Consider the following 26,693-nt stretch of genomic DNA (forward strand, 5'->3'; position numbering starts at 1 on the left):
CTCTTGATTTTATTTGTAGCACGTCAGTGGTGACAGCTGACACCTGCAGCTCTCTGCTGATGCGGATCACTGCCTCTCTCTCCTGACGGACCTGCACTGCTTGGCTAAGATCATGGGAGAATCGAGATTTAAAACATGATTGTAATGTGGATAGAACAAAGAGAAGGTGAGGGGTTGAGGAGGACACATGACTCGAACCCCTGGCCTCTACATGCATGTGTACCCACACAGCTGTGCCCGCTACATGTGAACACTCATACACACACAGAAAAAAATAGAGATATTTAAAACATGGTTGAACACTCCTTTCAAAAGAAACTTTCATAGGAGAGATATTTTTTGCAATAAAATTTTAATCCCTATTCCCATACTCTGTGAAAGAAATGGGCATTCAAACCCCATGGATACATCTTCAGGCCACACACCAGCACAGAGGGACGCAGCTCCATAGCCCTCTGTGCAGTGGGGCAGGTTGATGAGTGGTCACACTGATGGAGTGAGGAGACACCTGACAGCCGGATGGTGATGAGCGGCTACCCTCACACACAGCACATGTAACACCTTGTGTCCTGTGTCCATAGGGCAGACTATATACACTTCCTATTCAAACTATTCCTTTGACCAAATTTGCTGATTGATGTGAAGCTCCTTTATATTGTATACGTAATAATTATTATTTGTTGCTGTAAGCAATTCATTCTTTTATCATAAAACAAAATTTCTAATGGGGAAAGATGATTTGATTAAAACCATGTGAAAGGTGGTATCTATGTTCCAATTATATATGACTGAGAACCATGAGAAATACGAAAGATGATGAAAATACAGATTATCCTGATAGATACCAATGGGAAAGGACAAACTCCACAAAAAAGTACAATTTGGCCAAGGCTAGCCCTTTAGAATTTGAAGCATCTAACTGCTTCTGTTATATTTCTGAGCCTAAGGCTGTTCATTGATTTAGGCTGAGAGTTTGAATCTGGCAAATCCAGGGCTATAAATAAATGGACACACATTTAAACATCCAGCATTATTTAAAGACGTGTTAAAATGAACTTGTGCATTTATCTGCTTAGTCACGGGGCGGCCACTGTGTGTGGGGATGCATGGCACCAGTGGCACCCAGCAGCAAGGGCAGCAGGGGCAGGTGCCCGCTTTAGAGGATGCACTAATGCCTGGAGTGGGCCTGGGCCTTATTTAACTAGCTGTTCTCCCTTCAAACTGACAACTGTCTGTCATGAACTACTACCAATGAAAATGTCTCTAAAACACTGTCAAGTAAACGCAATCAATATTCATTCTTTTCAGATGCTATCGTTTTTTAAGAAATGTACCTTCTGGGAGTGAGTTTTCCTTAGTGTCTAATGTATTTCCACACTCTTCATTCTTAAAAAAGCTTACTATGTAAATGTAATCTCCTCTAAAATTCTGTATAACTTTCTAAAGTTCATCTTTGTTTTCAAGTCATCTCTATTATAAATTTCTAATGATTCTAGAAATCACTTCCGACAATCTTAAATAGGAGCTTGAGGTTGCGCAGCAAATTATACGTACATTATTCCATCCACGAGAAGGCAACCCCAACCAGTGTTCTGCAATCCCTGGCAGTTCCAAAATAAGAGCTCAGTGACATCATAGACCTGAAACAGAGCTTGTAACAGAATTTTCATGCCTATTCTGTTTCTTACAGATCCAATAAGCAAAGTCAAAATAAATGAGTGTTTTCTAAAGGTAAGTCATTCTCTCTGTGTGTGTATGTGTCTCTGTGTGTGAGTGTGGGCTTGCACATGCCATGGCACACTTGTGGAGGTCAGAGGACAACTTTCAAGAATCAATTTTCTTCCTTTGTGGGTTTGGGGGATCGAACCCAAGTCATCAGGCTGTGTGGCCAGTGCTTTGACCCACTGAGACATCTCATTGGCTCCTTTCTGTTATTTTAACATAAGAATTACCATTCTTTTAACTGTGATTATTGTTTTATCTTATTGAGGAATGAGAAATCTCATAAAGGGCAGATACTTGATCTTCCCTAAAACATTCTCATTTGGACACTTTATAGTAATTATATATTTTCAATTAACATTCCATCAAAAGATCACATCTACAGAGTGGCATGGGAGGCCCATTCTCCCAGATTTTATAATAAAAGATTAACTAAGATAAAGACTATTTTTAAGATGCACTAATTTAAATAATAAAAACACTACCATAATCATAGAATATGCCAGTCCCAGTGTTTTTCCAGATAACGGTTTTGCCTTGTAACTTCTGTCTCACAATGTTATATTTTGAAACTTATTACTAACAATACCATTAAAATAAGTGGCCTGAGCAATACAGAGGCAGAAAGATGAGATGTGGTAGCTGGTGGCGAGTTCTCCTGCCTGCTGTCTATTGCTATGATTAAACACCATGACCAAAAACAACTTGGGGAGGAAAGCGTTTATTTCTCCCTACAACTTGCAGTCTATCGTGGAGGAAAGCCAGGATGGGAACTCCAGGCAGGAACTGAAGCAGAGGACAGGAAGGAACTCTATTTACAGGCCTGTTGCTCATGTCTCACTTAGCCTGCACACAGACAGCTGGATCCCCCATACCAATCACACAGATGCTGGGGGATGTCTTTCTGTATGCTTTGAATATCTGTTGTTCCCATTGGTTAATAAGTGAGCTGCTTTGGCCTATGGCAAGGCAGCTTAGAGGCAGGCAGGAAATCCAAGGAGAGAGACAGGAAAGAGAAAGGTGGAGGCTGGTGAGAGACGCCAGCATTGCCAGGAGAAGCAAGACGTGAAAGTACCAGTAAGTGATGGTCACGTGACATCTTATAGATTAATAGAAATGGGCACTCCATGCTTATCTTCCAGTCCAGCCATGTACAGTGTCCTAGGTCTAAAAAGCCAGCACATGGGAGATTAAGACAGGAGGCTTGCAAGTGTGAGGCTGGCCCGGGCTTCGCTGAGAATTTCCGGCCAGAAAAAGAAGTAAAAAGAATGAAAGGAAGGCTAATTTTCTAAATTGTGTGTGTGTGTGTGTGTGTGTGTGTGTGTGTGTGCTAGAGGCACTGGGTCTCCCCAGAGTTGGAGTTACAGGTGTTTGCTAGCTGCCTTATGGAACCTAACTCACGTCCTCTGGAGGAGCAGTATGTACTCAACCACTAAGCTATCTCTCCGCCCTTAGTACACCCCTTCGTAAGTTCTTCTGAATATTGACAACACTCAGGTTGCTCAAAGCTTGTGTCAATACTACAGTAAACATTTAATCATTTATCGTTTTAATGTTTGTGTGCAAATTTTAAATTTTAAGAGACTTCAAATATAATAACTTATACTAACATTTTAAGTGCTGTTTTCTGCTAGATGACTTAAATATGTAGAAAATCTCGAAGTAGGGCTGGTGAGACAGCATCGCAGGTATAGATACTTGCCACTAGTTTTGAGTTTTCTTGTTACTGACATCTGGAAGGTGAGGGAACTGAGCAGAGAACTAACTTGCCCAATGTCTTAACTAATTAGCAGCTGGGCACAGTTCAAACCAAGTGGACAAAACCCAGGCTAGTTACTTTCTGCCTTGCTCTAACCCCCTTCCAGGAAGGGGTCAATTCCTACCTGTGCAAATAACTCATGGAACTGTCCAGCTGGGCAACTTGTACGGCAGCACTTCATATAATCGGGAACTGTCCTCAGCCACTCAAGAGCAGAGTGGCAAGTTATTTGTTGTCAACGTTTTCTTAGGAAGGGATTTTGCAGAATTTAGAGAAAATTAAAATAGCAACCACCACCCAGTTCTAATTAATCTCCTTCGTTATACCGACTGCCTTTCAGACTGCACTGAGAAGTAATGACGGACAATTCGGTTAGCCTGAGCCACTGTCAGCAGACACTTCTAAATGACGACAGGGTGGAGAACGGTGATGCACAAAGATTAAATGTCGCTTTAACAGTTTGAGAAACAAATCAAGCTTTGTTTTGAAGTGTGTGTGGTTATAAAATCATGTACTCAATGTTACATTATTTGTCATTAAGACTATTTACTACTGGACCCATCAAAGTATTGGAATCAACTTGTATATCTGAACCATCTGTTTGTCTGTCTGTCTTTCACTGGTGATTTGAATGAGAATGCCCCAGCATTGGCTCTGGCATTTGAACACTTAGTTCACAACTGGTGGTGCTGTTTAGGGAGGCTTAGGAGGCGTGGCCTTGCTGGAGGACGTACCTTACCATGGTACTGAGTGTTCAGACTTACACAGCTCTCAGTTTGCTCCCTGCTTCCTGCTTTTGATTTGATGAATGAGTTCTCAACTTTCTGATCTAGTCACCACACATGCTTGCGGCCGTGCCTCCCTGCTATCGATGGCAATGGACTCAGAGCCCTGTGGAACCATAACCCCTAATAAACTGTTCCTTCTGTGAGCTGCCTTGGTCATGGTCTTTTATCACAGCAATAGAAAAGTAACTAAATAGTGTCTATCTGTCTGTCTGTCTCTATGAATAAAACAAATACATATATAAAGATATATATGTATGTATATATATATAAAAATATGGAATGAATGTCCAGAATCCTCCAAATTTTATAATGAGGCTAAATTGGTAAAAATTAACTTTTAGTAGTTGACACAGTCTTTGTACGTTAAACTGTTCAAGAATCAAACACCAGAGAATAAATCACACTAGTGACATTAAAAAACACTTGGCAAAACTTGAGAAAATGAAATCCTGAAGTTAGTTCTAGTGTTTCTCTCTTTTTCTGTATCTTTCTGTCATGAGGGAAACGGTGGACACTTGGCATTCCTGTCACATGGAACATCGGTGTTCGGCGTACTGTTTGGTGGGATGGGAAAGCCATAGCAGTGTGTGCTTGGTTGTGTTTCTGCAGAGCCGTCCTTTCAGAGGGTCAGTCTGTGTCTTTCAGTCCAGTGTGTCTGTCAATCCAGCTATTGTGGGGCGCAGTCCCCTCTTTGACAGCAAGCTTTTCCAGGGCAAGTCTTGGCATCCCTGCCCACCACCACTTTATCTGGAAAATAAACTCCCGCTGTGGGGATCAGCAGGGCAGAAGTGGTCCAGGAGGTGGGGGCAGCAGAGGAGGCACAGGAGAGGAGGGTCCTGGGGGTGGACGTGGGGGCCAGAAAGAGAGAAACAGTGGGAGACAGAGGGAGCAGAGCCAAGGTGAGGGCAAGGATGGGGGCCTGGAGGGAGGAGGCAGGAAAGCAGGGGAGGGGTGAAGGGGGCAGAGTGGGAAACCAAGGGAACCGCAGACCTTAAGACTGTGAGCCTTCCCCAGGGTCTCCAAAGCACTCTGGGCAAGGGAAGAAATGGTGTTATGGTCAGCACACTGACTAATTCTGGTGTCTTTGTGCTGTGCAAAACCCATTCTAAATTTCCTTTTAGAGTCACTCTTGGGATGGTGGGTTCTTCTCCTGGGAAGGGCAAAGGGACCAGAGGAGCAGCAGGAAGCTGAGAGAAATGAGAGGTCATGACTTGCTTGCAGGATTTTCCCATAGCAGAAACAAAACAAAACATTACTTTCACTCATTTGTACTAATTTCAAACTCATTTTCTTAAAAAAATATTGTAGTGGCTAAGAGTGTGGGTTGGAGTGTTCCAGCTGCTTTGAGTCTGGGAGACTGGAAGTGAGTCAAACTCTTGGAGGGTCTGGAAGAGAGAACTGTTTGGTGGTGGGGCACAATCGTAGCAATACCAATCCTGTTTCCCTGCCAGACACAGCAGTAGTTCAAGGTGCTGCCCCCACTAAGTCAGTTCCTTACTCCTCAGTATTTACTCTGTGCATGGTGCATGTTTGTGTTCATATGGACTGTGTACCTGCTCATGTGTGTATACATGCATGTATATGTACAGATGTATGGAGGCCAGAGGTCAAGGACTAGTCTCTCCCTTGACCACTTTCTACATTGTATTTTTGAGACAGGATCTCTCTCACTGAGCCTGGGGCTCACTGATTTGGCTAGGATGGCTGCCCAAAGAGCTCCACCGGTCCTGCCCTACCATTCCTGGGGTTATAGTCATGTGTGACACACTGTTTTTGAACACAGGTGCTAGGGATCTGAAATCAGGTCCCTTTGCTTCCAAAAGAGATACTTTAATGATGTGGTCATTTCCCCAGCCCGCTAGTATTTATTTATTTACTCTATGTGTGTGTGTGTGTGTGTGTGTGTGTGTGTGTGTGTGTGTGTGTGTCTATGTGCATTTATGTGTATCACCTGCATAGGCCAGAAGATGGCATCAGATCCCCTGGAGCTAGGGTTATAGGAAGCTGTGAGCGTCCTGGTGAGTGTGCTGGGAAGCAAACCTCTTCTGCAAGAGGAGCAAGGACTCTTACTCATCAAGCCATCTCTCCAGCTGATTTTTAAAAATTTAGCATTGTAGCTGGTGTATAAAATATTGGGTTTCGTTATGACACTTTCACACATATACACCGCTGCGCCCTGTTCATGATTGCTTCCCCCCCTACCGCCCTCTTTTCCCACCCTCTCAGGGTTCTTTCTTCTCAGCCGTCCTTCTGCTTTCTTGTTGCTTAATTTAATCCTTACAATAACCCCGTGAGACGAGAAAACCAAAGCACCTAGAAGTGTAAATAACTTGTCCCAGGTCCCAGATCTTATGAGTGAGGGAGCTGGGCTTGTCACCCAAGCAGTGGGTTTCCACAGTAGTGCTTTTAATCACTGAACACTCAGATTAACACAGAGTGCATGAACACAGTTGGAGAATATAATTACCCTAAAAAATGATGGATCTGATTCATGATCAAAACAGCAATTATAACCAGAGAAACAGGCTTCTTCCATACAATTTCTAAAGGAGACCCTGGGCAACTGAAGGTAATAAAATTGGTATTACAACTGATGCATTTACTAATCATGGATCCTGGGATGCTGTGAAAACCCACTCTAAATTCCCTTTGGAATCATTCTTAGGGTTTTTGTTTCTTCGCCTGGTGGGGCTTAATAAAGAGCATCCCAACTGGATTACAAAGAAATAAGAATTTGGACCAAGAGAGGAATGTCAGAGTAAGCTGATAAGGGCCAAAGGTTATCACAAAGTGCCTTTGAATGGAAATCTTTTCATTGTTCCTCACATTCAGTCACTTGGAATACTGAATGGCCGTGGTCACTGCTGGTGGGGCCTGTACACCACCAGACGAGTGGGAAAGAGGTATTCCTAGTTCCGCACCTTGTCTGTGCTCCATCCTGCGGTCTCAGCCCTTTTCCACATTGACTTGTGAGAGAGCGAGCATAAAATGAGAACAGACTTCCAACTTTGCAAGCCTTTCCACAAACAGGGGGCACATGACTCACTCTTTCATTGTGGATGTCACCAAGCATCGTGGACGCTCGGATCACATCGAGGCTCTGGAAGTTGTTCCTTGCGATTTTCACAACCTTTTCCAGGTATTTAATTGCTTCTGTCATCTCGCCTTGGCTGGAATGAAATGGGAAACCGTTAGTGTAAATCACAGTGATGTGAAAAGAAGGAACTTTGTGTCTGCCGTAAAAAGTGGGAGTGCTGGTCAGATGGTTAGATTTACAACACACACACACAGTGCATTTGTAGGCACGGCTTATATCTGTCAGAGAATACAATGAGCTAAAACTCAAAATTTTTTATTTTTTTTTAATTCTATACACTGTTTCCACCCCATCCTCTCCTTACTCCAACTCCTCTCATGTCCCCTCCACTCCCTCTCAAAATTCATAACCTCTTCCTCTTTCATATCACTTTACACACACACACACACACACACACACTGGAGAGCACACACACACACACACACACACACACACACACACACACACACACACACGGCCCGCTGAGTCCATTTAATGTTGCTCATATCTGTATTTTTTAGGGATGAGCACTTGGGATTGGGTAACCTATCTGGTGCTTGTTTTTGGAGAAGACTGAATCCCCCTTTCTCAGCGGATAATTGCTTGTAGCTCCTTATTTAGAGCTATGAGATTTCTATGAGGTTTCTCCCACCCACAGCAGCATGTTGACTGGGCCTGCCATTCTTCAGATCACGCTCAGGTGATTCTAGTTGAGACACCAAGGGTGAAGCTTCCCTGCCATGTATTGAGGACTCGACCTCACTGTACACGTTCTGGGTCTCTGGCTCTGGCAGCCTTTCCACCCCCTCTTCTGAGCCTTCGGTGCAGATGTGTTGAAAGCTCAGACTTGTAAAGCCTCATGGATTGTTGGTGTGGATAGAAAATGGTCCCACTGCTTTAGAAAACAAATAGTTCTTCAAAGTCTGTAACACAGAGTCAATGAGTGGTCCTGAGATTTGACTGCAAGATATTCAACCAATAGAAACAATCACATCTCCACACAAAAATCCATACATTATTGTCAGAGCAGCCTTATGAATAACAGCCAAAGAGTAGACACTATTGAAATGCTGATCAGTTCATAAGTGACTCAGAATGCAATATGTCCATACAATGGAATATTACTTTGCCATAAAAATGAAGTACTGCTATGCAGTGGTAGCACACGCCTTTAATCTCAGCACTTGGGAGGCAGAGGCAGGAGGATCTCTGTGCATTTGAGGCCAGCCTGGTCTACAGAGCGAGTTCCAGGATAGATTCCAAAGCTACATAGAAAAACTCTATTTCAAAATACAAAATAATAAATAAATAAATGAAGAGCTGATACCAGTTAAACATAGACAAAACTTGAAAATAGTAAGTGAAAAGTAGACAGGGAGATGATATATTGTGTATTCATTTTCTACTGTGTGATGAGCAAAGACAGAAAGGATGCTAGGAACTGCTAGAGGCTGAGAGAGAGGATGAAGGATGATCAATGGTCCATACAGGATTTCTTTCAGGGATAATGGAAAGTTCCTGAAATCAGAAGGTAGTTATGGCCACACAATTTTGTGAGAGTATTAAAACCACTGACTTGCGGAATTTAAAAGGAGAATTTGTATATAATTTTATTTTAAAGTATATAAAAAGTGAAAATGCTGATGGGCAGTTCACTCCTTTAATCCCAGAACTTGGGAGGATCTGAGTTTGAGGCTAGCCTGGTCTATGCAGTAAGTTATAGTCAATGTTACATAGTGAGTGAGTGAGTGAGTGAGTGAGTGAGTGAGTGAGTGAGCCAGTCAGCACCCACCACCTCTCTCTCACACACACAAACACACAAGTGAATACTGTTCTTTTAAGTGTCTCTCAACAGCAAAATTGCAGGTCTCACTAAAGTCACACATATACATTCTAGTAAAATGCTCAAGGAGACATTCACTTTCCAGAAGAGTACACGGCATGTACTGGTCACTTAGACACGTTTGAAGGAAGGTGTGGTTCAAAGGTGGATGGGGAAAGATGTGGTCCACATGAGCTGAGCGTCAAGGAAACTGAGGGAGCCTCAGCCACGTGGATGTTTGGAGTTCACAACTCATTTCATTAACATTAGGGACTTCATGAGAAGGAGCACAGCTCAGCTGGAAGGGCATGTGCCTGGTGAGCACAAGTCCTGGATTTCATCCTCAGCACAACATGAACCATTTCATCCTAGTACTTGGGAGGTAGAGATGCTGCTTTAGAAGTTCAAGGTCATCCTTGTGAGTTACAGGCCAACTTGAGATACATGAAACCATGTCTCAAACAAGCAGGCAAAAGGTGAAAATTAGGAGAGATCGATTATGGATTCTTAATGACTTTCAAAGATTATTTGGAGACATTTCCCATCTATGAACTGTTGCTGGGGTAAAAAACAATGAACTGAGTAATTTGTTTAAAACCTTAGAAGGTGACAAAGACTTAATAGTCCAAGAGAATTATCACCTGAAGCTGAGAAAGAATTGGTCTTGGTAGAAAAGAAAGTACAGGAAGGACAGACACGATCGTGTTGATCCAAAGCTGGATTGCATTTTTTTTTTTTTTACCTTCTAGGCATTCTCCTACAGGAATTTTAATGCAGAGGGAAGATATTATATTGGAATGGATATTTCTACCAAATAAACAGAGTAAAAAAATTTAAAACTTATATGGAAAAGATCTCTGACTTGATTTTAAAAGGAAAATTAAGACTTTGTCAATTACAGGAATAGACCCAGCAGAAATTGTCATACCTTTAACTAAGAAGGACATTAAAAATTATGGGCAGAAAGTGAACTTTGGCAAAGAGCTTGCAGTAATTTTGGGGGAGAGATTAACAGCAAATATCCAAAAAGTGATAGAATTGAACTTACAAAGAGAGCTGATTGGATTTTGCCTTGCATTGTACAGGAAATACCCATATCTGGAGCTTGTACATTTTATACAGATGCAAACAAATAAGGAAAGGCAGGTTACAAATCAAAAAATTTAAGTAAAGTGATTCAAAGTCCTTATAATTCTGTTCAACAATTGGAATTATATGCTATTCTGTTGGTATTAATGGATTTTTCAGAACCTCTCAATATAGTTACTGACTCTCAGTATCCTGAAAGAGTGGTATTACATATTGAGACTGCAGAATTTATCCCTGATGAGTCAGAATTAACTCCACTATTTATTCAGTTACAAGATATAATCAGGAATAGGCATCATCCCTTATATATAACTCATATCAGATCCCATACGGGTCTGCCAGGCCCTCTAGCACAAGGTAATGATAAGATTGATACATTATTGATAGGAAATATGCTAGAGGCCTCAAAATTTCATAAGAAACATCATGTCAATAGTAAAGGTTTAAAAAAGGATTTTTCCATAACCTGGCAACAAGCCAAGAAAATTGTAAGGTAATGTCCTACTTGTTCCTTTTACAATCAGAATCCATTACAAGCAGGATGTAACCCAAAGGGTACTCAGAGGAATGAAATCTGGCAGATGGATGCATTTCACTTTGCAGAATTTGGAAAATTGAAATATGTACACCACACCATTGATACTTATTCAGTATTTCAATGGGCAACTGCTTTGAGTTCTGAAAAAGCTGATTCTTTAATCACTCATTTGCTAGAAGTTATGGCCATCATGGATATACCCGCACAAATCAAATCTGACAATGCTCCATCATATGTCTCTGTTAAAATGAAACTGTTTTTTGCTTATTACAATATAAAGCATATTACAGGTATACCACATAGTCCTACAGGCCAAGTAGTTATAGAAAGATCAAACAGAACTCTAAAGGATATGCTAAATAAACAGAAAGGGATAACAAAACCCCCCAGAAATAGATTGCATAATGCTCCATTAACTTTGAATTTCCTCAAAGCTAATGAGAAAGGAACAACAGCTGCAGAGAGACATTGGATATTAGAAAAAACTACAGAATTAAATCAGTCTATATACTTTAAGGATGTGCTGACCTCAGAATGGAAACCAGGATATTTGTTACTGTTGGGGACAAGGTTTTGCTTTTGTTTCTACAGGAGAAGATAAGCTGTGGATACCATCAAAATTGATAATTTCAATTTGAACAAGAGAGACCTCTTAATTAGAAGAAGTGATAATTCATCAACCAGTGTGACTATCCAATTTAATCTAACTTATACCATTAACACATGGCATTTCATTTAATCAGATATAACTTGCCAAAAGGGAACTTCCCCAAAGTTAGTCTTGGGGAAAGGTTTTTGTTTTTGTCTTTTAGAGAGAATGAAGGCTAAGGAATCTGAAGAACACTGGACAAACGAGACATCTGAAGAAAAAGGACAAGTCATCTAGAAAAAATGTCCCAAGATAAGGAGTAAATTGGCCTATTGGTATATCATCTATAAAATTTCGTAAGTCTTGCTAAATGTTTGTTTCTGCTCTTCTCTAAAGACTCTTAACACAAATGGTCTTCTTGTAGTCCCAGTTCAATTAAAAATTAAAGCTGGCTTTGGAGTTGGAGAATGATTCTCTCCTTCTTTAAACTCAAGCATGTTGTTAGGAAAGGAAAATGCAAACTCCCTGTATCATGCCAGAAGAAAGAGCCATCTTCTGATGTGAGACAGAAGAAAATAAAAAAAATTAAGGGACTATTCTATTACTACTAATCTCAATTCTTTGATTCTATTTTGATTCTTTAAACTTTTCTTGAAGTATGAATTTTATATCAAAATTTATAAGATTAATATATATTTTAAACTTTTGTTATGATATTAATGGTCATATAGAGTACTAACTAATTCTAGAAAAAAGGCCCCATTTAGCTGCCTATACATGTCTTTGTGTTTGAGTCTCTATCAGTTTTCTGCAGGAAATCACGACCAGGCCTAACATCGAATCTGAAGTCTCCAGAAAGATGATGGGGCTCCACAACAATGATTCCAAATGGACAATAATACCACTAAACTGACAAACATCATCTACAGTTCAGCTTTGGACTTCTCAGAACAATTTTGAATTGGCTAGCTGAGATGATCCAGTTTCACAGACTACTTGAACAAGGACTTGAGATAAGCCCTGAACTTTGGCATTATGCAGAGACTGAACAACAAATAATATAGCTACCTTTCCTAGAACTTGACAATTAACCCAAAATTTTTCTTTTCAGAATAAAGATGCCTTCACCCACAACCAGCATGAAGCAATTTTAAGAATACAATACCCACATTCCCAAAGAGGTGGTGTGGGTGGGTGGTTTTTGGTCTTTCAATGGTTTTTGGTTTGGGATAATTTTCATTGTTTAGGAGGGTTGGTTACAAGTTGTTGTTGTTAATGGTTAGGAAAAGGGCTAAACAATGGAGATTAGATTTAAAGTTCTTGCAAAAAAAAGATATATAGAATGATAGATTATTGAATCTACTCTGAAAAGTAAAGATAAGATATAGGTATGATATAGATAAAAAGAGAGATTATTCAATCTACTTTTAAAAGACAATTACTAGTTTTAAATACTTTACATTGGATTGGATTTTTGTATATTGTATACAAATTATATATATATTGAGATTGTTAGAAAATGTTATACATATATTTCTAATCTTGTTCAAGATATTGTACTTATACAGTTCATTTAATAATGTAATGCAATTTGCTAATCCTTAAATGTTATTATTACCAACTATTAGGATATAAAGAAATGAAAGTTAGTAGTTAGACATTATAATCCAACTTGTAGTTATATTAGGTATGTTTTTGAGGTTGAGCATATATATTTTAGATAGACAGGTCATCTTAAAACCTTTCAGAGATCTACAGATTATGGCATTTAAAATGTTTTAATAACTTAGAATCTTTTTCTTATGACTGTGAGACATATCAGCTCCTGGCAGCACCAATCTACTTCAGAGAAAATATGGGCATTGAAGCAATTGCATATGGAGTTAACTTTCATTGTGGCAAAAGTTAGCCAATGGACAACAAAGTATCCTCGAATCAATAGGACAAAATGGACAGACAGAACACGAAACAAAGGACTACAGATTCTTGCCAAGACATACAAGTGTGGTTATGGCTTTAGCAACAGGCATCCTCTGAGGCCAGGACAATATGGCACCATCCCTGAAGTGGCCTTTGCAATCTGGAAAAGGTACAGTGCCCCTTTCTTCAAAGGCGGCTGAACAGGCAGTGGACCAATGGCTTCTGGTGTGCAGTAGAAAAGTAGCTGAAACAGTTATTCTTGAAAGAGTAACTAGGTTGACGGAGTCTAACCTCTCAGTGGCAGACTGGTATTTAATAAAAGGGATGAAGCCACCCACAAGCTGAGAAGAATGGGGTGTGGAGAAGAATGGGATGCTGAGATGAAGCCACCCACAAGCCAAGAGGAATGGGAAGCTGAATTCCAAAAACACCAACAATTTCCAGAACTTAAAATCCTGAATCATGACAGGACACTAAGTGTCATATTCTCATTTTGTTCTTCTTTTGTTCTCTTGGAAAAACAATTTTGATAATATTAAAGTTATAGACCTAGAGAAAAAACTCCCATTTCTTCATTTTTAACATGACTCTAAAGAGCTCTGAGGTGGAAGCTGTGTAAGTGAGCAGCTGGGTACCCAGCAGGGATTCGACAATGACTGCCCGTGAAGTGACAGAGACTGTGTACCATGAGAGACAAGCGCAGTGTAGCTAAGCATCCACTGGGAAAATCCCCACGATGTGATAAACTGAACGTGAGATTTTAGTGAATGCTCTGCCTACAGACTCACAAAGCCCCGGCTATCAGAGCCTATCAAATCTGTTCTTTCTTCTTTCTTTTTGGTAAACCCATACTCTACAGAGCAGAAATAAAATGGAATTTCATGTTCCCCAAAGTTGTGATTACTGCCTTTCATAATTCCATATGTATCATTTTTCATGCCAAAATCACGGCTTCTCTTCCAGAGTGAGGTATAGATCAATTCTCTAGAAAAGTTATGCTGCCCATGGAACATATATTAAAATATAAAGAGAGGGCTGCTAACTGTTTTAACTTAAATATTTGTATGTATAATTTTCAGGTAAGATCAGTTGGTATTAGATAATCAATTGGTATGCTTTTCTCTGGAGAAGACTTTCTCCAGCTTTTAGCAGTTCTTAGTTATGTGTATCTCTTTATCTGGGATTGCTAACACAAACTGTGCAGGTTGTATTTGTGTATTTAGGAATATGTATCTATACATACATGTGCACACACATATATGTAACAACAATTAAAAGAGAGGCTATGAATGTAAAAGTGCAGGAGGCTGAATGGTACCTGGGAAAATGAGTATTAAATATTGATAAAATAAATAAAGCATATAAGCCAATAAATAGAATACTAATAAATAAAACCAAAATAGAGAGTACAATAATATTTTTAGGGCTAAGAATATTTTATCAAACTGTTGTTAACATTTCAAGCTTTTTTCTGTACTTTAACGTCCCAGGAAAAGAATGAGACATCTTTACATACCACTTTAAAGCCAGAGGAAAAATTCATTCTTGGTATTTAGCTAAATAGACTCACCAAAGCTTGTTTATGTTTAATGTTCTTTAACAAGTGGGTATGTTTTGGATAGAAGTACAGTATACATTAGGTTTGGCCTGCTGGGTTAAATCATATCACACTCAAGCAGCAGTACAAAAAGAAGTTTGGTAGAAAAAAACAAAATGGTGTAAATACAGTGGTTATGGGGTGTTTTGATCTTCTCTCCAGCCCCCCGAGATGCAACAGATTTCCCAAGCACCAAGAATTATCCTGGACTTGCTCTAAAGCAATGTTAGGGAAAATCTTCTCGTCATGAGTTATACGCTCCTCTCCCACCCTCAGTTTGTACTGTCTACCCAGCAACTGGAATATAAACAACAGAGTGGAAAGAAAACCTCCAAATGTGGACACTAACAACAGATTTAGAAGCTAGTTTGTCCTTGGGAGAGGGGAAAAACAATTTCTTCCTAGAGAAAGGCTACAGATTATTTATATAAGTTCAAAGACAAGGTTAAATGTTAGACAAACATTAATTCCAGTTTCTCTACACGCAGTGCACAGGTGCGCCTTCAACAGCAGATTGTATGGTATAATCATTAAATTAATTCAACCGGACCTTAGAGAGTTAAAAACATATATTCTGAGGACCAGGACTCCTCGGTCCAAACAATGAGAATGAAACGGGGCAGAATATTTGTGTATCAAGGTGATTCCAGTTTCCAACTGGGAAAACAGGACTGTTAACGTCCCCGTCCCCTGACAACTGTCCAATTATGTAGATCACACTTGGCCTAGTGTTTGCTGAAGAAGTAATCAATAAAGGATGTGGTTGACTGAGCATAGATTTTGGTTGAACCAATGCATGAAAACTTAATCATTTACTCAGAGAGAAGAAATCAAATAGAGCAGAGATGGAGCAGCCACCGAGGGGTTTGCTGATTGTACCGCCAAGTTTGTGGGCCACAGATGAGAGTAATAAGGCAAATGGGATCAGTGGCGGGAGAAAACATAAAAGGCGATTCTTAATTCCATGAATTAATAGAAACGCTTCTGCTGGTCTTTTTTTTTTTGGTCATTTTTAGCAAATTTCACATGGAAGCCTGGATGCTCCATTTTAGAGAATATATGAAAATTACTAGGGCATGTCATTTCTCTCAAGCAAGAAGAAATTAATCTTCGGCTATAACGGAAAGGTAATTTTCACACTGAAAACTTTGTTGGGATTGATTTGAAGATCTCCACTGTGGAAAGTTTTCCAGGAAATCATTTCACTCAAGTGTGTGAGGAAATTGACAATGGGCACGGAGTAAACCCAGAAGTGGGCTTGCTGTGACCAGTGCATCGTGAACACAGCTGGGTGGGGTTCTTGTTTTTTAGGTCCTTTTAAGTAGTTTTCCTGATTATGTAGAGCTGTGGCATTTCAACAAGTGAATTTGTAAATGAGAATACACAAACATACATATTCCATAAGGAAAATTGCATGCACTTGAACCATCTCTCTCCAAAATCATCATTTAATAGTAATATTTACTTGGTAATTTCTCAGCTCACTTTTTCTTTATGAATCACAAATGACATTTATGGTAGTGTCATAAGACCCTTTCAGACTCAATTCTTCTCTTCAGTACTACTTCAAGTAGGGAGGAAATGACGTAAATGCTTACCCTCTCTCGCTCCTCTTAAGCCCTTATGCAATGTATATTGTTCACACTGATAGAAAAAAATGTCCACTACTGAAGCCTCCCTGAATAAGTCACGCCAGGTCTGGCTTGAGCAGCATCAAAGGGTAACTCTGTATCCCCAAACCTGAGAGAATGTGTGTTTCCCAGGGAAGGCTTAGTATAAATTCTTGTAACCATTTTAGAGCTTCTGGCTTATACTCCTTCCAGGTACTCTCAGCTGATGGCCTTAGACATGCACTTATCCTAGACATGGCTAACCTCTTCCATTTCCTTTAAATAGATAAAATATGGTTATAGAGATAGGGCTGCATTAGGGAACCTGGTGCATCACTCAGGTTAGGAAGAAGAGATTTAGGAAGAATGCTAAGTTTCCTCCTAACACAACTTGATTTATTTCTCAGACACCACTGCCATAATTTTTCCTATTTTGCCTGTTACCTTTTGTGTGATACCTGCTAGTCCAGAAGAACAGTTGAGGACTTTGAGTGGGGTTGACATGTATGTACTTGTGTGTGTTTGCACATGGGTGGGCATGCTTGTTAAAGTTAATATTAATTCCTCAAAGCAACATTTTCTTAAAAATGACCACAAAACCTGTAAAGGTTTGGACAGTTTAATAGACTTGATTTTAATCAAAGCTTTCCAAATAGCCAGTGCTGTTGTGGTCCAGAATGTTTTGTTTTGAACACTGAAGAAATGTCCATAGATTACATCCTTGACCAAGGCCATGCTCCCCTGAATGCTCCTATGAGCCAATGCTGCAAAATGGCAGCTCCACACTGGGAAGGTCACGGCCTGGCATATTTTCTCCTATGGCTTCAGAGGAAGCATTCCTGTACCCTCCTGCATCCTATACAACATTACAAAATTAAGGACGCACAAATCAATGACAACTTTACCATACTTTAGTGAAAAGCAATTCCTATAAATGTAATTAGTTTTATTGGCATAGAAGTAAAATGTGGATCTGTTTCTGTGTGTGTGTGTGTGTGTGTGTGTGTGTCTCTGTCTGTCTCTCTGTCTCTGTCTCTCTGTCTCTGTCTCTGTCTCTGTGTCTCTGTCTCTCTCTCTCTCTGTCTCTGTCTCTCTCTGTCTCTCTCTGTCTCTGTCTCTCTCTCTCTCTCTCTCTCTCTCTCGTGTGTGTGTGTGTGTGTGTGTGTGTGTGTGCGCGCGCGCGCGCGCGCGCGCGCGCAGCGCCAAAAGATAATATTTGGAGTCTTGCTTGATTACTCTCCACACAATTTTTTTTGCCTTTGAGACAGCATTCATCTGTGTAGCCCTGGCTATCCTGGAACTTGCTCTGCAGCACAGGCTGTCCTTGAACTCACAGAGGTCCACCTGGCTCTGCCTCCCGGGTACTGGGATTAAAGGCATGTGTCACCACCACTGCCAGCATCAACACACCATTTTTTTTTTTTTTTTTGAGACAGGGTCTCTTACAGAACCTGGAGCTCATCAATTAGACTAGCTCTCCAGCAAGCCCCAGGGATGCGCCTGTCCTGGCCTCTCCTGCACTGGGATTACAGCATGAACAACCATGCTGCCCTTTACGGGATCCTGGAGATCTGAGCATCGGTCTGTATGATTTCACAACAAGCCCTTTCCTGATTGGGCACTTTCACGGCTCTGTTTGCAGTGTTGCCGAGAATATAAGAAATGGATTTTCCCCATTCCTAAGAAAAACTTGCTACCTCCTGGCCTGACATGCACAGCTATGGCTTTCCCCACCTCAGGCACATTGGGTCATCTGTGTCAGAATTTACCAAATTATCATTCATCTTTGCCCTTAGTGTTGATGGGACAGATCAAGAATTCCCATTCTGAGGTACATACTGAAATATCTCAGATGAAACATGCAGTGAACCTTTGCAGATAATTTCAAGCCAACCTCAAGTGTCCAGAAGTTTCAAAAATAAATATGAGAGCCATCAGTAACCAAAGGCCGCCATGGCATTATCTTGTGACAGGGCAAATGCTCAGAAAAGGTTGTAAGGGAAACCATTCCCTCTAGAGTTTTCTCTCTCTAGCCATGTGGAATGTTATAGAAATTTCCTTTTATAAGAATTACTTTATGAGTATGTGAAGGGACACATTAATATTACTGTGTGAACTTAGATCAGGCTTATCACTACAAAGTGAGATGAGGAATTCAACTATTTTCTAGGGGATGGAGAGATGGCCCAACAATTAGAGCACTTGAATACTATTCCAGAGGACCATGGGTTCAATTCCCAGTACCCACATGATGGCTGACAACCACCTCTAATTCTAGTGCCAGAGCATCTGATCTCCTCCTATTCTGGCTCCTGTGGACACCAGGCATCATCATGTACAGACATGCACATATATAAAACATGCATGCATATAAAATAAAAGAAAAAACAAATAACAAAACAAAACCAACAACAAAACCCCCACAAAAACCCAACTGTTTTCTACTGATTTGCAACAATGACGATATCAGAGGCAGGTGATTTAGTAGTTGAAATGAACTGGCCAAAGACATGCACAGGGTCCGTAAGACCAATCAGATATTAAGTTGAATACGAGCCAGTCTCATCTTAGCTGCTGTTTGGAGAGCAGAGCTTTCAAGAGGCAGCTGGTGGGTCTGCTGGGCACTGCTCACCATGCATATTGGGAGGGTCCACTTCCAGGTTGCTTGCTTTCCTTACGTGTGGCTGGCCCTGGCTCTCTCCAGTAAACATCCACATTCTCAACAGTACACCTTCTCCTAAGATATTTGTCTAACAATGACCAGGTTTTAACTGATATTTTATAGGCCGCCTTCCATTTCATTTGTATTAGCATTTTAAGAAGTGATTCTTATATTAGTAGTGATATTTATGTAATGATTCTACTTTTAGTTCATGTAGCAAATAAACGTTAAATGCCTTTCAACAACACCGCCACCTTTTCAGACTGCCCTGTATATAGCCAATATGTTTACAATGGAAGACGAATATGAAGAAGTTACAGTGTAACAAATTTTACACTTGCCACTATTATTATTATTATTAACAAGCTATATTTTGGCTCTAAGCTAACATACTGGAAAAACAAGACTGTGTTTGATGGATTTTGGTGTTGTGAGTGGCTGCCACACAGTCACGCTCTATAGCGAATGGTGAACCAGATCGCACTGGCTGCAATACAGGAAGTGAGGGGCAACCAGCAAGTTTCCACCAAAGGCCGAATCAGAAGCTGCTCTAGAGATTTTCATTAACCTTTCTGTTTCAAATGAAATGTTGGGAGTGTTGGTTTGCACCCAGCTGTTAATCCAGGTTTGCTTAATGAAAGGAGTGTGGTGGAGGTTCAGATGGAGACTCTTCCTGAGGAACTCAGCAGAGGCTAGGCGAGTCACAACATCGAGGCTCACTGCCTGGTACAGGCCCTCTGCAGCCCTGACCTATGAGATGTGACCTGATTTTTTTCCTGCTTGGGTTCATTCAAGGTCATCACTCAGAAAACGAAAGGGAGCTAACCCAATGGAGGAACGGACGGAGACGACTTTGGATGCATCTTTTAAAAATACCACACTGGTTTGAAGTAACTTACCATCAAAGGGTCACTTAAGAAGGGCACTGCTTAAAATTTCAGCAGGCAGTAATGGAAAGCGACAGACCTCAAACAATTTAAGTCCTTCACAGCTGGGTGACTCCACAGGGACAGCAGGCCAAGGCTGTGCTAACTTACCTCTGCAGGACCTTGGCGATCACCTCGTAGGCTCTCCCCAGGCTAAGGTCATCATCCATGTTGGTGGCGATCTCACAGTACCTGTGAAGCACCTATGGGGAGAGGAACATGCTGAGCGGGTAGTCTGTCCACATTTATGGATGGCGCATTTCATGATAGAGAAGATGAAAATGCATCCTTTTTAAACGTCTAAGTTTTTGTTTATTAAAGGTCCACGCTGGTTTGGTTTATTTTTGTCTGTGCTATGACTGTTTCACAGCTATCTCTTTGAGCCATGACAGTGAAGTCTTACTTTTGAAATTTTTTTTTCCTCACACCATCCCAATTCTCCAAACCTTTCCGTTTATATAATGTAGGTGTGAATAAATAATTGAATGGTTTACAGCATTATTTTAAAATATGGAGACTATTACCTAAGGTAATATAAGGCAGATTAGAATGTTCTACCATAGTAGTTCAAATATCATGGTTCTTTCTATAAATAGCTCTTTGAAGAGAATGAATTTAGGCGATGGGTCTTCTCTAAATCTGTCATTATAGGAGAGGCCTGCCTTGCAGTGTTATGTGTATATAGCGCAGACTAAAAATATTTCTTACAAATGTACTTCATTACCAGCAATCTCCGTGGTAATCAGAAGATTGCAGCTGCCGCAGCCAAACATATGATCTTAATTTAATTTAGCATTGACATCATCGGTGTGCTGTCATTTTCCTCTTTTTAATTCCCTGCTCCATTCCCTGGTCAGAGGAGGAAAACACAGAGACCACCATCCCCTCTCTCCTCTTCCTTAATTGTTGTGTGGCCCAACCTATTACACACATGAGGACGCAGGAAATCTCCAAAGACCTCGGTGAAAATCCTTTGTGCACATTTTCTAGGAAAGCATCAGAGGACGTCGCTTTATGGCATTTGAGAGGGTGGGGCGGGGGTGGGGCACACATCTGCCTGGTGTGCTCTGCCTCAGACGCTGGCACGAAGGGTTATGTACTAGGAGAGGCCACGTTTGTCTCCGTACTGCCCTCTCCTGTGGTCCCTCCCCCATTCGCTTTCTGTTTCCTTCCCTATCTGCTTCCATGTCACATTCATCTTTATTTCTTCAAAGTTAACATTGGGGAAATAATTCCATGAGGCCATCGTGATCCCTCGTTAGAAGCAGCTCTCCTGTGGTTTATAAGACACTGCTCATGTTAAGACCTGTCCATGGCTCTGCATCAACCCTGAAGTCCACAAAGTTCTAAACTTTGAAAATGCTTTCAACAGTTTTGATTGACAAGTGATGACTGCATTTATTGATAAGCTATAGTGTGATGCTTTGTCCTGTGCGTAATTGGGGAGCTCACTGGCCAACTTCCCAACTTGTTATTGTTTTATGATAATAGTGTTCAAAAAACAAACAAAAAGAATGTACATAATATATTTTGATCATTTTTTTTTATCTTTGTGTGTGTGTTCCTGTGTGTGAATTGGGTACACACATGCCACGGCACATGTGTGGAGGCCAGAGGACAGTCACAGGTTCCAGACTTCACCTCCTCCTCATTTGGAAGAGGCCTCTTGTTCTCACTGTGTAACATTAAGCTGGCCCATTAAAGGTAACAGAATTTTCTCAAGTCCAGCCCTGAGAAAATTCCTCCCAGAGTCTTGGGAAAGATGCTAAGCCTGGCATGGGTTATCTGAGGGAAAGGAATCTACATACACCATGCTTTTTTGTCCGTTGACTTTATTCCTCTGTGACAAAATTCTGTCTGTACAGCTTCAGCCCTGTCCTCACATTCAGCTCCTCTCTGTGCCCAGTTTTCCTGTCCTCATAGTTTTAGTAAGCTCCTATGCTTTTGACCTGATCTTTGTCCTCTGTTCCTTCATCCTCCATCTCCCCTTCCTGGCTCCTTACTCCTGGCCCTCATAAACTCTATTAGAGATCTGCTTTACCCTCTACAGAACCTCTGTCTTCCTCTCTTTTCTCTGGCCATGTGGTTCTGTGTCTGCCTCTGGAATTCTACTCCAGTCCTTACTGCACCTGGTTATACAAAAAGTCCTATTGTCCTCAATCAGTCTCTCTGTCAGGCCCCTAGGCCTGAGGGAAGGGGATGGTCTGAGCACAAGAAATAAAGCTATGCATCTACAGTCTGCTTGTCTCCTAGACTCAGCAGGGGAGTTAGTTACCTAGAGGTTCAGCAGGTCTGAGGAGCTGAACTGTTTGCCAAATGGTCTATAGTATATGGGCACACAAGAATTTCATAGCAAGGTGCAGCTGAATATTAAGGCTGTATAACACCAAATATTCTGTGATAAATGGCTTCCCATTTGGTGGAACCTTGGTCGGTCAAAGTATAGCTTTAATACACAGCTGAATCTCTATAATATATTCATGCAGCCTGTAAGAGCCCATGTGCTTCATTGGAGTTCTCTGCCTCCTGTCTTGCTTCAGGAATACTGCACACTTCCACATCTGACTTGGCATGGTGAATTCTGCATTATACACACACACCACATCTGGCTTGGTGTGGTACATACTGCACTTACACACCACCACATCTGGCTTGGCGTGGTGAATACTGCACTTACTACCACATCTGGCTTGGCATGGTGAATACTGCACTTACACACTACCACATCTGGCTTGGCGTGCTAAATACTGCATTACACACTACCACATCTGGCTTGGCATGCTAAATACTGCATTACACACTACCACATCTGGCTTGGTGTGGTACATACTGCACTTACACACCACCACATATATGGCTTGGCGTGGTGAATACTGCACTTACATACCACCACATCTGGCTTGGTGTGGTAAATACTGCATTACACACACACTACCACATCTGGCTTGGTGTGGTGAATACTGCATTACACACACACACCACATCTGGCTTGGCGTGGTAAATACTGTGATAGATCCACAACACGCCCCCACGGTTGGACACATCCAGCGGACCTAGACACTTCAGCCTAGCCAGTTCTGTCAAAATAGCCATTTCCAGGCCAAGGCATCTCGAGTGACCAGGACCCCGTGGCTTCGCATGGTTGCATAAGAGTGCACAACGAAACCATGTGATCTACGTGCATCGTGGAGTAGCCACATCGACCTGTGTACGCATGCGCCACCCAGCCTTTATAAGCCGGCACCATATTCCCGGCTTCCTTCTTCTTCTCCATACATGTGTCTCTTCCGAAGGCCTGAGCACTTGTCTGTCCTTTTATCTTAATAAAACTCCTGTTAGTGGATTCTGACGTGTTTCATGACATTTCCTCACAGGGTAAGAGCACCGAAAAATAACTAACATACTGCACTTACACACACCCACACACACCACATCTGGCTTTGAGTGGTGTGGGTGCTAGGATCTAAACCCAGGTCCTCACACTTGCACAGCAAGCTGTCCACCTCCTGAGCTGCATCTCTGGCCCTCCCTTGGCAATTTTGGAATATATAGCACATGATCAGTAGCCTTGATTCTCATTTTTCGGCCTCTCAATGAAGCTCCGCAGAAACCTTAGAACATTCTTTTTGTCCCATCCTTACAGCTGACAGTTCATTGCTTTGACCTGAGGTGACTTCACAGAGCCTACTCTGAGGCATGAGATAGAACCTTTGAATTTTTTTAAAATTTGTAAAGAACCTTGTTGAACTGATGCACAAAGACATGTAGGAAGAGACTCTAAGGAGCTTTATTTTGGTCCACATATTTCTAGATGACATTCTAGAATCTCAAATTAAAGGCTGACTATTGTGTGCCCAAAATAGTTCATTTGCTTTTTTTTTTTTTTTTTTTTTTAAATAAAAACTGTTGCCGGGCAGTGGTGGCGCACGCCTTTAATCCCAGCACTCAGGAGGCAGAGCCAGGCAGATCTCTGTGAGTTCGAGGCCAGCCTGGTCTCCAAAGCGAGTTCCAGGAAAGGCGCAAAGCTACATAGAGAAACCCGGTCTCGAAAAACCAAAAAAAAAAAAAAAAAAAACCTGTCACTGTTGATGTCGATTCACAACACCGCTCCACGGCGGGACCTAGCCACTTCCACCTAGACATTTCTGGGTCAAAACGTCTCGCATGACCAGGACCCTGTGGCTTTGCGTGGTTGCGTAAAGCACACAGCACAACCATGTGATCTACACGCATGTGTGGAATAGCCACATGGGCCTGTGTGCACAGGCGCGGCCCAGCCTTTATAAGCTGGCGCCATGATTCCTGGTCCCACTTCACTCACAAGTCTTTCCGCAGGCCTGTGCACATCTGTCCCTCTCCTTTATCTTAATAAAACTCTTTTTAGTGGATTCTGTCCTGGTTCATGACATTTCCTCACAGGGTAAGAGCGCCGCAAATAAACCAACAATTGTGACCCCAGAACTATTTTAAAGCTTAGGAATCTTACAATGGTGACTTGTTTGCAACACTGAGAGCTTTTATATATTGCCCACTAGTCCAGACTTTGGACTGATGCAACTGTGTGAATGAGTAACAATCCAAGGCAGGATTCTTGAGGGCATAAGCTGGGCTTACACAGTGAAGCTCTCTTGTGTTCTTAGTTTGTTACATGTGGCTTCTTCACGGTGGTGGATATGGTCTCCTGGGCGAACACTAACCCAAGCGTTCCCTCTTCTTCTTGCTCATCCCTCTGCCCCTTCTGTGAGAAGGGATCTCACTCTGTTTGCTAAGCTGGCCTCATACTCTGGGTTCAAGCAATCCTGCCTTAGCCTCTTGAACTGCTGGAACTAGAGGCATGTGCCCAGCCTCAAACTCAGAAGAAGATTGAGAAGTAGGCCTTAGTTCTTCCATGACTGTTCCATATCCCAGCACACAGGCAGGAGAGCTCTGTATTTAATTTCCTCACTAAAGAGGAAAGTTAAAAGCTGTCACTCAGTTCTTGTGACTCCATACATCATATCATGTAGTCTGCACACTATACAACAAGTAGTCTTACTCTGCTTACCAGCCTCCAGGAGCACCCTGGCAGGAGTTCCCTCCCCAAAAGGAAGACAACCAACTTTATCTATGGCTTGAGAGAATTTGGTATTTGTTTTAACAGTTACCCCAGAACCATGAGCCACATAGGCAGTTGTAAAGCCATGGTTCGTCTTCTGTCAAGCAGGGAATCATTGAAGGACACAAGAGCCACACTGCGTATCTTGTGGAGGATCTGGTCTATGATGGGTTTCTCTGTCCCAGGAACATAAGCTCAGGAGAAGAGCCATGCATATGGGGGAAATCTAAGAAGAATGCAGAACAGAGGGAGTCAGAAGTTCTTATTAAAGTAAAAAGAAAAAGCCAAGACTTGAAGTAGAAAATAACATGGAATTACGAATTCTATGGAAAATAGAAGTGTTTATATTCATTGTGACAAACTACTGTGATAATTCATTTTGTCACCTTAATCCCATTAAGGGGCATCTAAGAGATTAGTAAGTCTTGACCCAGGTGTGTGTGAGAGCATAGGCCTGGGTGTGTGTGTGAGTGTGTAGCCTGCGTGTGTGTGTGTGTGTGTGTGTGTGTGTGTGTGTGTGTGTGTGTGTATGAGAGAGAGAGAGAGAGAGAGAGAGAGAGAGAGAGAGAGAGAGAGAGAGAGAGAGAGAGAGAGTAGCCTGGGTGTGTGTGAGAGCATGGGCCAGGTGTGTGTGTGAGAGTGTAGCCTGCATGTGTGTGTGAGAGCATAGGCCTGGGTGTGTGTGTGTGAGTGTAGCCTGCCTATGTGTGAGAGGGCATCTCTAGAGAGGATGGACTAGCAGGGCCTGACCAACCTTGAACAAGAGTAGCTCCATCCCACAGACTAAGTAAGGCCTGTAATGGAATAAACAAGGAGAAAGAGAAAGCCCTTTAGTGAAGGCATTCCTTCTTCTTTCCTGGCCTCCATGATGTGGATTTCTCTGCTCTGTCTTGCCCCCCTCACCAGGACAGGCACATGCCTCTAAAAACATGGCCCCAAACATACTTCCTCATTTAGCCTGTCTATGGTAGGTATTCTGCCACGCTTGCAAAAGTCTAACGTGACGCCTCATCTGGTTTTGAAAGTAGGTAAGCTGTGATGTACAGGTAGTTAGCAAGTGCTGGGCAACTGACATCAGTGAGAAAAACCAAAGTGGGACTGTTTTTACAAGACACAGCAGGAAGAAGATGCATGGGTTCTAGCAGCATCTGTTGTGACTATGGTGGGCACGTATCTATAGCCTGGATGGTTACAATCTACCAGCACAGGTCAGAGAAGTGGGAACAGGGAGCCCCTAGGTGTGCTGTGCCCTCGGGGATGAAGAAGTCTTCTTGCCTTCCAGATATACAGTCAGTGAAGCTCATGAGCTTGAAGAAAGAGAAATGCTTATCTGCTATGCTGCTGTGTCAACTCAACGTCACCAAAGTGGGAAGAGTCAGCTTATGTATCTGGCAGTGTGGAAGAGTTGTAGAAAAGAGGAGAGTGGGTCACAGCAGATGGGACACTGGGAAAGGTGACACTTTGCTAACTTAACTCCCTCTTGTTACCACTTTTTTCATA

The 26,693-nt window shown here is 41.7% G+C and overlaps 1 protein-coding gene and 1 long non-coding RNA gene across 6 annotated transcripts in view; one reads left to right on the forward strand and one right to left on the reverse strand.

Annotated features, from left to right (window-relative positions):
- The window catches only part of Ttc29 (tetratricopeptide repeat domain 29), a 203,686-nt gene that overhangs the window by 64,504 nt on the left and 112,489 nt on the right, over window positions 1-26,693 (reverse strand). For both annotated transcript variants that reach the window (XM_006971720.4, XM_042277511.2), the window contains 2 exons: window positions 20,210-20,301; window positions 7,316-7,439 (listed from right to left, as the gene is read on the reverse strand). In XM_006971720.4, the coding sequence (XP_006971782.1) occupies window positions 7,316-7,439; window positions 20,210-20,301 (216 nt within the window). The remainder of the gene's footprint in view (window positions 1-7,315; window positions 7,440-20,209; window positions 20,302-26,693) is intronic.
- Window positions 1,634-13,864, forward strand: LOC121829380 (uncharacterized). Of its 4 annotated transcripts, none has more exons than XR_013051244.1 (4): window positions 1,644-1,731; window positions 6,935-7,172; window positions 7,300-7,408; window positions 11,386-13,864. It is a non-coding gene; the product is annotated as an uncharacterized LOC121829380 (long non-coding RNA). The 4 variants fall into 4 exon arrangements; XR_013051242.1 differs by lacking the exon at window positions 6,935-7,172 and adding an exon at window positions 6,229-6,287 and having other exon boundaries at window positions 1,649-1,731; XR_013051241.1 differs by lacking the exon at window positions 6,935-7,172 and having other exon boundaries at window positions 1,634-1,731.

This window comes from Peromyscus maniculatus, chromosome 5, assembly GCF_049852395.1.
Source record: "Peromyscus maniculatus bairdii isolate BWxNUB_F1_BW_parent chromosome 5, HU_Pman_BW_mat_3.1, whole genome shotgun sequence".
NCBI classification, from domain to species: domain Eukaryota; kingdom Metazoa; phylum Chordata; class Mammalia; order Rodentia; family Cricetidae; genus Peromyscus; species Peromyscus maniculatus.